This window comes from Limulus polyphemus, unplaced genomic scaffold, assembly GCF_000517525.1.
Source record: "Limulus polyphemus unplaced genomic scaffold, Limulus_polyphemus-2.1.2 Scaffold2227, whole genome shotgun sequence".
Classification (NCBI taxonomy): Eukaryota; Metazoa; Arthropoda; class Merostomata; order Xiphosura; family Limulidae; genus Limulus; species Limulus polyphemus.
Genome location: NW_013667837.1, coordinates 179,640 through 193,005, shown reverse-complemented (window position 1 = coordinate 193,005; position 13,366 = coordinate 179,640). Strand labels below are relative to the sequence as shown.

At 30.7% G+C, this 13,366-nt stretch overlaps 1 protein-coding gene across 3 annotated transcripts in view; it reads right to left on the bottom strand.

The window, feature by feature from the left end:
- Positions 1–860: 860 nt before the first annotated feature.
- The window catches only part of LOC111087498 (uncharacterized protein CXorf57-like), a 155,264-nt gene continuing 142,758 nt past the window's right edge, over positions 861–13,366 (bottom strand). For all 3 annotated transcript variants that reach the window (XM_022394312.1, XM_022394313.1, XM_022394314.1), the window contains 2 exons: positions 10,885–11,080; positions 861–1,160 (listed from right to left, as the gene is read on the bottom strand). In XM_022394312.1, coding sequence (XP_022250020.1) covers positions 1,007–1,160; positions 10,885–11,080 — 350 coding nt within the window. In that variant the 3' untranslated portion in view covers positions 861–1,006. The remainder of the gene's footprint in view (positions 1,161–10,884; positions 11,081–13,366) is intronic.

Genomic DNA, 13,366 nt, shown 5'->3' with positions numbered 1-13,366 from the left:
CTCTGAAACTCTCGGTGCCATCATCAAAGAACAAGGGGAAAGGTTTCATCAAGACATCGGGGAAATGGAGAGGAGGTATTAGGGAAGGTAGAACATCAGCATGATGGCTGATTACTGCTGGTCATTGATATGAGATGCTCCAGACACAATAAATAAAAGAAAGACCACAACGCGTAGTTTTAAGACTAAAAGATGTAGATTTCACACAAAAAAATCAGGATGAATGAGGATGCATATTCTTCAGATTGTTTGTGTTTTTGTTAACAAACATAATAATAAAAAATGTTCGTTGTGGTAAACGAAATAATAATTTGATCTAAGTAAGAGTTTTTCTTTCTTCACGATTTATAAAAAATCATTATATGATAGAAAAAAAATTAATAATATTTTCGAAATCTGGTAGCTGAATTATGAAAACTACGTTATTAAAATCAAAACAAATTTTATGAAGTTTAAATTCGCAGGCCCATGTAATTTACTACATATTGTGACTGAGTTATTTGAATTTATTTTTTTGTGGAAGAATTAAATGATCGGCATTTGCATATTGTACGTAGTTATCTTAGACAATGGTGCAACATTTATAATCTTTACCTGAGATTATTTTATTAATCTTTGAATTAACTTGGTTCATAATGTTTTTATCATTAGCTCATATTGTTACTAAAATTACACTTTCAGACAATATTTTCAACAGTTTGTACAATATACAGCAAATTATAGTAGTTTAAGCTCCTTACTATAGATTTTGTGTGTACAGAAAAACAAGCAATTGAACTAATACTTCAGTGATTTAACCCAGCCTTCACAGTTTAGAGAAGTACTAAATTTTAAGTACTAATAACAGCTGACTTCAGATATAATCTACAAAACAGCTCATTTATTAAAGCATTCAGTTTAGCTTTCAAATGGTACAACTGTCTTCTTTTTTATTATTATAGACAGTATTTTATATATATATAAAATATATATTCTTCCATTCTTCAGATGGTAATTAACAATATATTCAGATAGATGAAGAATTCATTGCAACAGGGAATGCTCGTCGAACAATGATCTCCTTTCCAATCGAACTAGTAGAATAGACATCTAGCACCCATAACATTTCTTTCTCATGCAGTTCCACTGCTGAAGCCTTTACAACTTCAACCTCCTCCAAGCTTACATGAAAGAAAAATACAGTAATTATACACTAACCATATAAACTGTACTGTATTGTAATATGACTGTTTGTCATACGACAAATGTTACATTACAGCACACTGTAACCTGCATAAGTTCAAGTGTTACTGAATTATTTATACTTATTAAAACTTTGATTTTGGGGAAGAAAATTATTATAATTGTATTGATAAATATAATTGCTTTGTTAATAGTTAATTGAATTTCTGACCTATACTGATGCAATAAAATGCAATATAAGTTTACAATAGTTATATATTCATGTATGTATCATTTTTGTGCAAATGATTGCACATTTAAGATGTGGAATAATCAGTAACAATTACAATGTTTAGAATTTGTTCATCTTTATTCTATTAATGAAAATAACAGTATGAAATTTTGTATAAGGGCAAAGTATTTCTGTATAAATACCAGTGGGTCATGTTCGTCTAATATCATAAAAACACAATTTAATCTAATTAATATTCAATATTCTTGGAATATTGTCTTTAGTTTAAAACATTTTTGTGGTACTACGACAGGGCAAACAATTAGAAATATCTCAAAGATACATGTATTCCCCAAAATCTAATAATATTACAGAAACTAATGAATAGGCATTTAGTGAAGAAAGAAAAATGTAAAAATCATGAAATCTACACATATAAATTCTATGTAATTTGATTTGAACTACAGGCACAAAAACAACAAAACTATATACAAAATTTTGAAACACTGTATATTTAAAATGATTAAATGTTAAAAATTATGAAACAAAATCTCAGAACAAAACTCACTTTGGAGCACAGGTAAAATAGAAACATTATTAACTTTAAGTGACCATAAAGAGAAGTTTTTTTTTTCATAAGCATAATAATGCATTACAGTGCATATTCATAAGCACATTAATGATGTAATACATTGCATATCCATAAACACAGTAATGATGTAATACAGTGCATCCATACGCATGATAATAATGCAATACAGTGCATCCACAAGCATGATAATAATGCAATACAGTGCATATCCATAAGCACGACAATAATGAAATACACTGCATGTCCATAAGTTGTCTGAAATATTTGATGGGTTCTCATATTAGGTTTAGAAATAAAATAGCATATGAAAATACAAAACCCACATGCCCAAATTAAATGACGAATAAAAACTATAAGCAAAATAATAAAGAACTTGTAGTTTTTGGTAGCAGTAATGCAGGAAATAGGCACAGGATCCTCCCATGTGCAAGATCATAATAACTAACATAGAAAATACTATGTTGGATGCTATAACAACCCTTATAAACAAAATATCAATATTATATGTATTAGACTAAATGAAATCTTTGTTTTGATCAGTTTGAATGTAAAGAAACATTGTTTTGCTAGTGCTGATCAACTAGTATATTTGTATTTCATTTTTGAATATTAAAGGTAATTAAATGTTCAGCTATTTTCAGAGACTTTAATGTCCTAGAATTTCATAACTATTTCAAAATAATTTTTCAAATTTTCTTTGTCTTATTAATATATCTTACACTAAAATATAATAACCATGAAAAAAGTTTTAATTGATAAGGTTAAATACCCAAACAGTATAATGAAATTTCGGGTATGTGCATGTAGAACTAAAAATCAGCACACTAATTAATATGGTCATTCATAAGCCGGCATATAATTTTAATACGAAAATAAATCAGGGTAATTTAATGCAACATTAAAAACAATGAAACATTAGAAGCATGCCTTCTCAAATACTATCGTAAATGAATCTAAAAAAAAATAAAAAAATAATCTCTTCAAATATTCTGTGAAATTACAAGCGATTTCACATTCTACAGTAGTAGCCTACACAAATATTACAGAAAACAATATTTGTATCTTGTGTCTTAGAAAAGTTTTTAAATTAGCTCAAGAAAACAAAAAAGAAACAAATTAGATAAAAAAAAATACTATTAGAGATTGCTGGAGAAGTTATTAATGAGTATTTTCAAGAAACAAGAACCTGAACACATGTCATAAGAAATACCATAACAGATTGACGAAGAAGCTATTAATGAATGTTTTCAAAATACAATACATTAAAATCGTTATGTTAAATTACTTCTCATAACTTGTGTCCAGGTTCATGTTTCTTCAAAATACTTATTAATAACTTCTCCATCAATTACATAAATTGCAAGTAAAAGTTCAGAAGCACTTTCCTGATTGTTTAATTTCAGCTTCTTTTGAAGAATTAGAAGATTCTCCTTCACATGTAGCATAGTCACAGTTTTACCGATTACTTTGAACATATTGGAGAATGGGACTACATCATATTCACTTAGTGCATGCCAAATGATGCTTGAACTGTTCTTGAACCTAGGATTAGTGTTATTTTAAAAAATCTCCCAGTCTTTTGAAAGTGGACCTGACGTAGGGGTCCCACATGTGGCTAACAAAATTCGAAAATGTTGTGTAACTGTTGAGAAAACTGGATTCAATCTTTAAACTTAAACAAAAAAATTAAATTATTATTAGAGGTTTAAACACACACACTGAAGGTGAAGTTATGGTTATCTGAATAAAACAGGTTGCACTGACAAAGTAACATTGCTTATTTACAATTGATATGTTGATGACATATTTGTAATACTCATAAATAAAGATTAGTTACTGAAATTTGTAGAATATAGGAATTCTAGATATGTTAACATTAAGTTCATCTGTGAATGCCAACAATGCTGTGCTCTACCCTTTCTTACACATGTTCAACAAACAAAAACATTTTGATGCTATTTGTTATCAGAAATAAGGATGTGGCAATAAACAACTGCATATATACCCTGTGGTAATTCCATTAAAGGGCGTTTGGGGGGGGGGAGTAGTGTGAAATTGTAAATTGAATAAAAAATTCATATACATATGCTGAATGAATAAAGGAAGAATTATGTTTCTCATTTTCCAGGGGTTTTTCTCTTAAATTCACTTAAATGTACTGCCTCCACAACATCCGAAAGCAAAGGCCAACCCCCCCTGTTAGGAAAATAAAACAGTCTTAGCTGAAGATGATTTGCCAAAATATATATTTATGTCCCCTAGTCCTTCTATTCTTGCCACTGAGTATGAATAAAGATGATACATCAACACTCACTTCTCTTTACAATCTTAAACATCTCAATCAGAGACCCTCTAACTATTCTTTTTTCATGAGCAAACAATTTCAGAGATCTTATTCTCTCGTCATATGACAACTCCGCCATGCCAGGGACCACTCTAGTAATGCTCCTCTGAATACTTTCCAACACTGAAGATCTTAAATATCATCAGCACATTTAAGTAATTTATTGACCATTCCTTCATCTATGTCATTATATGTAAATCAAAAATTGATATTATTCTAATTTTTAAGTTTGACTTTAAATATAGGTTACTTGAAGAATATCCAAAATACTAGGTTTTCACTTGGGCTAAAGTCCTTGTTTGAGCCAGGTATGACCTGGTGGTTACGGTGCTTGACTCACAGTTTGTAGCTCATGGGTTTGAATACCTGTGACAAAACATACTTGCCCTTTCAGCTATGAAGGCATTATAATGTCATTTTCAACCAGATTATTTGTTTGTAAAAAAATAGCCCAAGCATTGGGAGTGGGTGGAGTTGACTAGCTGACTTCCCTCTAGTCTAAATTAGGGACAATTGCCTGAAGAGGAGATGAGCACCACTAGGTAAATCTGCCTGATAAACACCAATGATGGATCACCATTCAAGGTGCCCCAATGTTCATAGCAGCTTCAGGAGTAAAAAAATAAATAAATAAATAAAATGCTCATTTGCCTAATAGATAAAATGTGCTACAATTATTTGATTCAGTTGGTTGGTTACAAAGCATTTAAGTAACTACATAGTAATAGTGGCAACATTTGAGGCTCTAACATTACTGTAAACATGCTTATGAACATTTAACCCTTTTGGTGCATAGTTTAGATATATCCAAATAAACATTTATACCCACTGATTTACCCCATGGCTACCAAAAATGTTTCCCTCTACTGTGACATGCAGGAACACATATAGAACCTATATAAAGATAGCTTCTTTATATCTTAGATATTGTTATCTAAATAATTTGTTTTATGTTTTTTAATGATTTTGGCCTCTAATTGACTTAGTTTTGCCTATATTTATGGCATTTACTGGAGAAAAATTTTTTTTTAAATTCTCCTCAATTTTTTGTTTAAATCATTATTTTTCACTATCCAATACAGTTTCCAGGAATATTACTATCAGATATAGAAAATACAGCTCCTTTCAATATTGAAAAAGTAATACAAAAGGTCAAATTCATACTTTATCTTTTGGTGGATAATTGACATTTTTTGAGGAATCAGCCTGAAAATTAATTGTGCAGTGAAAGGGTCAAAACAATACTGAATCACATATTTTAGGTCTATTGGAATAACATATCTATAGAAGTGTATGCAGTATTGTTGCAACAGGTGACTGATAAATTAATAAATATTTCATTGTTTCTAAACACTGAACAATGCATAAGATTAACATATGACTATAAGGATATTCAGTAACTCATGTAACACTTTGGATGTGCTTGGGGTTCATGTGTTAGACAGTACGCACTGTAGGTGACACATTTACATATTGTATCAAAATAGTTATTTTCTGAGTGTAATGTTTTAAACTCTGAAAACCAAAATGGATAAATTAAAAGCTATGTACAGGAAAAATATCTGCAGCTTACACATTTTTATCAAAATTTTAGGCCTTGTTTTGTTTGGTTTGTTTTGAAATTCAGGCAAAGCTATATAAGGACTATCTGCACAAGCCATCCCTTATTTAGCAGTGAAAGAATAGAGGGAAGACAGCTAGTTATCATCTCCCACCACCAACTCTTGGGCTACTCTTTTACCAACGAATAGTGGGACTGACTGTCACATTATAATACCCCCATGACTAAAAGGTCGAGCAGGTTTTGATGGGACAGGGATTCAGACCCGTGACTCTCAGATTGTGAGTCAATCGTCCTAACCACCTGGCCATGCCGGGTCTAATTTTAGGCCTATTGAGTTCTAATGCTAAGCCAGCATTAGGTGTTTAAACTGTTAAACCAAAAAAATAAACATTTTGATATAACTGAAAAAAAAAAAGAAAATTAGGTGTTAACAGTTGAAAATGCAGAAGATTTTTGAAGGCACATGCTTAAAAAATAACATTTTTTTAAAAGCTAGTGAGACCACTGATTATATATTCATGATATGCATATTTTAATTTGTTAATTATAATCATCATCATTAGACATTTATTTGACATGACAATTATTAACTTTAAAAACTGTAACTTCTAATTTAAAAGATAGAATATTTGCACAAAATCTCTATTTTTTAGCATTTTACAAATTCTGTCTAAAACTCAAAAAATAAGATCTTTTATAGTAAAACATTATAGGATATTTTTTTATTTACAGACAGCTACCAACTAAATACTCTTATTAAGTTTGATATATTAGACCTCAGTTTCACAAAACTAGAAGGTTAGATTTTGAGGTTATACTTGCTCAAAATATATATAAACAAAATAATATATACTGTACGCTAACAAATATTGTAATGGAAATTGTTCCCATAAATAATTATACAAATGAAATTAATAATTAAGTATCATTTCTCCAATTTAAAGAAAAAATTATATATATAAAAGTATTTATGTTGTTAGACTTCATCACAGTGGATTTAAGATGTTTCATCACTAATTTTTTAAGAATTTACATGATAAATTACATTCCATTTTCTTATAAGTAACAATTATAAACCTAGACATCTTAGTTCTCATTATCCTGTTAATAGAGGCATATGACTAGTACATAAATCATATGTATACTTCAGGAGGTGAGTTTTAGTTAGCACTCCCAGAGGACCAGTTGAAGTAACCTCTCTTAATTCCCTTCCTTGCTTTTCTGCTTTATTATAACAACTGCCTGGCTGCAGAGAATGAATGGTAGTTTGAGATACAAGATGATGTGGGCTTGAAGACTCATGCCCATTTCTTATATTTATTTACATTCATCTTACTTTATTTTCTTAGTATTACTTTGCATCTGAAGCTTTTGAATGGACATTAAACCTAATAGACAATGTATCCCTGCACTATATGGATCCCACTTTCACAGATACCTTTCTTACTATGGTACTTTAACCTTTCTAATGTAGTAGTCGATACCCTAGTTTATATATTTGTCTGTTATGTGCAGTTCTTCATGTTTTTTTGATCTGGTTATCTTCACTTCTATGTTAAATCAAATGTGAGAAGACAGAGTTGCATTAATGCTCTCTCTTTTAGATGTTAAAATTAATTTACGAGTTATGTAACCTCTACTGTACATTGTTTTCTTGACTTTAATCATTAAAATAAGCAGGCACAGATGGGTGTTATATGCTCATTTCAGAATTCATAGTTTATTTGATTATTAAAGTACTTGCCTTGGGTCATGCCCCCCTCCAACACCAATAAAAGAACCACAATCGAAAAAGAAATAATTTTTAAATTGGGTTGTTTAAGTCCTTTGGGTATTAACGAATGGTTCAGCTTTTCATAATTGTTTCAATACCCTTCTTTTATTATCTTAAGATATTTAAGTTATTTCTTTTCTTTGTTATGTATAGTTGTTCTCTATTTCTAATAGTTTTTAGTACTGGTTTTTCATCACCAGCTTTTTTATACTGTTTAATTCTCATAGTTCTATCTCATGTTACATTTTGTTTTCATGTATTGTTTCATTTCAAAATGTTCCTGTCATTGTCATTAACAGACAGGCTTGTTTCCGGCTTGAAAAAGAGCATTTGATCGAAACATTGCCAAGTATATAAATTATTACCATAATTTTTTAAGGTTATTTTTCTCTAAAAGTCTAATTTCTTTATAATACAATAGCATATGTATGCAAATAAGCATTTTCCATAATTCTTATAGTTGTTATATTTCCCCTTCCTTTTCTTCCTCCTCTCCACTCAGTAAGGCCACAGGTTACAGGTCATAAGGTCACAGTTTTGCTGCAGCTATTCAGATTTCCTCTTAGAGCGACATTCTCCACACTCTAAAAGGTCAAAAACGATTAGCAATTATGAATTGATTATATTAACATACTCTCCCCCCCCCCCCCCTCATTTCTCTTGGAGTTTCAGTCGTGAAGCTTCTATGACCCTTTTCCACTGAGACGACTTTAAATGCTGGTGAGTTTTCGCTGCTGCATACTTTATCTTTAACTAAACATTTTCTAAATAAAATATATAGCTACAAAATTTCTGCTTCACTTTTGCCTAGAATCACCATCTCCTACTTGGAAAATTCTTGCTAATCCTTAGAGTCAGCTTCAAGGATGGCTACTCTAGCTGCAGGATCTATACAATTTGCAATTATGCAGTGTTGGCTGTAACTCGACACTTACCATCAGCCATCATAGTGACTGGCAACCTGATGCTTGAAACTGAGTTTGGTACTATCTCTTACACTACAGCTTAAAGGTTTATGTTGCAGGAGACAGCCTAAACATTTGTATAATGTGGCTGAAATTGATCATGCAGTGGTATAAAAAACTGTGACCCTGTCAGTAGCATTGTGTTCAAAAGTGCAGGAACCCTATATATAAACAAATGATATGGGACATCAATATAATTGCAACAGTAAGTTAATATTCTTTGATAAATTGTTTAGGCAGAGTATTCATGATGAAACTTAGTTGAAAGGATGGCAACTGCCGGTTGTAGAAACACAAGTGTAGAGGATGACGTTTCGAAAGTCTTCCACTTTTTGTCTTCAGGTCAGTGTTTGTATGGTGTTTTTGGTCTTTATATTATTCTGGTGGATTGCGAAGAGTGTGTTGTGATTGGTTGCTTTATTCCTGTTTCTGATTGGTGGAGAGACTTACTGTAGATTCAAATAATTCAACCTCTAATCTGGAATCTCTGTTTAGTGAAGGTTTTATTGTGTTTATGTAAAATGGTTCTTTAATTTTTTCTTGTCTTCGAAAATTTGTCTGTGTCAATGATTCTAGTTTTTCCCCAGTTTATTTTGTGTCCAGTTGACATGGTGTTTTCTGCAATGGCTGAATTTTGTGTTTTCATGACTCTCGTACTGTCTTTATGTTCTTTTATTCTTGTCACGAGCCTTCTTGTGTAGCTTCCCGAGTTGTTCTATGAAATCTGTCCAGTTGTGAATGTAATGTTTGGTATTCCCTCGTAGTGGAGATAAGATAGGTATAAAGAATGTAGCATGGCCAAGAAATTCAACATAAATGTCGGCTGGAAATCTTACAAGACATTAAGATCCATTCTGGTGAAAAACAAACAGAAACCTACCAATGAGAAACACAAAAACATCATTTATGAAATTCTGCTCTTGCAAAGAAACATTCATTGAAAAAATGGGATGAAGACTCACAACACGAATAAAAGTACATAAAGACAGTACAAGACTCATGAAAATATAAAATTCAGCCATTGCAGAACATACCATGTCAACTGGACACAAAATAAACTGAGAAAACGCTAGAACCATCAACACAGACAAATATTCGAAGACAAGAAAAATTAAAGAATCATTTTACATTAAGATAATAAAACCTTCACTAAACAGAAATTCCAAATTAGAGGCGAGTAACCTTTGGCTACCATTGGTTGAATCTACAGGAAGTCTCTCCACCAATTAGAAACAGGGATAAACCAACCAATCATAATATGCTCTCTACAATCCACCAGAATACTATAAAGATCAACAACACCATACAAACACTGACTTAAAGATGAAAGGCAGAGGACTTTCAAAATATCATCCTCTACATTTGTTTTTCTACAACAGACAATTGCTGTCCATTCAACTAAGTTTCATCAATAAGTTAATATTCACAATGGTACATGTGTCATACCTGCCATATAAACATTAAATTACATCCACAGCCTGCATGTAACTATATACATATGCATGTAGATTATGAGGTTTCATATAAGCCATAGACTACATTAAAATGATTGGTTGTCAATAGTTATACAGCAGATGTTATGAACTAGGTAGTCAAATAAACTTAAAAAAACCTTCCTATATAATGTGTAATGATGCATTCAGTAACACTGCCCAGGTTTTATCATAATACTCACAACCATTTTTGCTCAAGGCTGGTGGATCAATATTAAATAATAATGAAGAAGAAGAACAACTGGGAAATCCCTATTATGAACCACTACCGTGGTTAATGATGGGGAATATTTTGTACTATCACATGGATTCAAACCCAGTTTGCTAGCTCCAAAATTTAATTCTAACACAGTCATTTCACCTACCACATCAAAAAACTAAGGAGTGCTTTTTAAATAAAGTTTCAGAAATATGGTAAGACAATTTTATGCACAGTGATTTTTTTTTAATTGGTGAAACTGATTTTCACTATAAAGCAAGTGCAGTTTTGGTCAATTTGTGTATTGTCAAAGAGCTATAAAATGTCTGGAAAAATATCAAAAGCATTTATATTAAAAGCCTTCTGCACAAAATATATGTTTTACTTTGTACTAAAATTATTTCATCATATTTAGACAACTATATTGGAATATAATAAAATTACACTGTGCTAGAGTAAGTGTTTTATAAGTGTATATATGCTATTTTTCATTAATTTAGATCATACATACACATATGTGAAAAAAAAATTAATATCCCCCACCCATTAAAATTACATACCTATATCTTGGAGAATAAAGCTGAAAATTATTCTTATCTTCTGGTTCACAAAAGTCGTAATTTCCACTAAGAAGGTTCTGAAGTGTGGGATAAGGGCTTTTTGCTGCTTTAGGAAACATAAGACATCTAAGGTTGCACAATGCTGAACTGCTAGCTATCTCTAAGACATAGTAACCACTGCATAACACAGGAATATCTGTTGAAAAAAATACACTTACAGTAGCACGAAGAATATAAAAATCAGAAAAAAAAAGCCTTGAATGATTTTGTAGGTTGAGCTATCCTGTCAGGATAAAATAGAGCAGAGTAGATTTCTCATAGGTTTCCTATAGATGTGACTCTTCTTATATCCAAACACATTCAAAGATCAACAAACACACAATTATTAAAAACCTATACAAGTACGCCATAGCAGAGTATGCTTTAATACTTACTACTTCTGATTGATATTTTAACTTAATGTTTATCAAATTTTCTTCAAATAATATCTCTCACTAGGAACTGTCCTAAAATCACATATTCAAAAGTGAAAATTATATAATATTAAGATCCAACACACATCTTCTTTCCAGAAAACAATATATCTGAAAAGTAGAAACCAAATGCAAGCTTTTCATTCCTTTGATAATATATACAGAAAAGATGATAAAATAATTAATTTCAAAACATATCAAACTTCCATAAGGGGGAAAAAACTTCTGAAATCATCACCAACTTGTGAAATATAGGATGATTTTTATGTGTTTGCTACCCTTTTAGTTAATATGTGAACGTTTTAGGATTTCTTTTTCAGTTAAGTTTGGATGCATTGTATCACTCGAGCAAACAACTCAAACTCTCTTTACTTTAGATGCACATGAAACAATGATCCATTAATAAGTCACTAATCATGTTCTCTTGAAAGAAATATAATATTAACCCTATGTGCACAGCTTGATCAAACTGCATGTAATGAATCTTTAAGTTACATTCAAAATTTAATTAAACAACTTATGTCAATAAACTTGGCATCAAAACAGTTTATGATTTATATTTTTATATTATACAAGTTTTAATATCTTAATTTTTAAATGATATATTTTGAACAATTCTCAATTTGCACCTTCCTGAATCATGACTTGTTGCACTCTTGACTTTTCACTTATTTTTTTATTTTAATCTTTCTTTATAAGTCTCTCAGTGTGTTTAATGAATTAGAAATTCAAATTATTAATATTGAGAAGCTATAATATAAGATTTTGACCTCTTCTTGCTTTGCTGAGATATCGTTATAGCTGTTCAACTCCAGATGTCATACTTCATAATCACTCATTGCTTTTCTCTGACATTGCTATTGGACATGTTTATAACCAACATAAATGGTAAATCATGAAATACATAAGCCTGATGATCATCTGTTTTGCTTTAGCAGAGAAAGCTGATACTTCTTAAGAAGAGCCCAAAGTGTTTAGACTGAAAACATTGCTCTTAAAAGTAATAATTTTATTTGTACCTATTTATAGCTTAGTTAGAAAGATAAATTATTGTAGTTTTGAGACATTCTACTTTAGTGTATATTTTTCATGCTCTGAAATGCATATCTGAAAGCTACATAACTTATGTTTTGGACAACCAACACAGTAAGAAAAAAATTGACTTAACAAACCACGCACCATAATATAAAATGTCTTGAGCAAAAATCAAGTTATAAGTTTCTTGTTTTTTATGTGTATGTTTTATTTATTGTTATATATTTTTTTTTAAAAAGCAAGTAAAATGTAAAAAATTTAATGTAATTAGGTTGGATAAGCAAAACTTAAATGAAAAAATTAAATAAAAAATTTCTCCTTAAGGAATGCATAAGGGCTGCCACATGCTTTTATTTCATAACAATTGAAATTTTATGCTTTATTTACTCAAAGCTTTCTCTACTTTCAATGCTATGGTTAGTTTTATGCTAGAAAAAACAAGAGATAAAGTTTTACCAGAAGAAAAAAAACACCTTTTGATACTCATTTAGGAGGTTTGAGAGGTTATGTAAGCAAAATATAGAAAGTGTAGGATGAAAAAAAATTATGTTCTATTCCTATCTCCTTGTACTCAGGATAAATCTTTAGTAGAAATACTTTATAAAAAAAAATCTGATGTTGCATGTGTAAAAGCAAATGAAGAAGTTGTGAGAAAGGTGAAAGAAAGAGAGATGAACTTGTATCAAACTACTTGTTGGGCATATACTGAGACGGTCTAGTGCAAAGATATTTCTTAATATTGTTACGTCTCTGTTTGTTAATTAACTTTCCGTAACTTCGTTTCGACAAAACTTTTGCGACACAAGCCCTTACATAATAAAACTGGTTTATTCTTTCTGAATATAACTTACGATACACTTAATTTCAACAATCGCGCTAAAACAAATGCCATAACAACGAACGTGCTCAATAATACTCTCTGACTGCAGATCAATTACTCACTGTCTACACACACGTTATTCCGTCACGTTGTC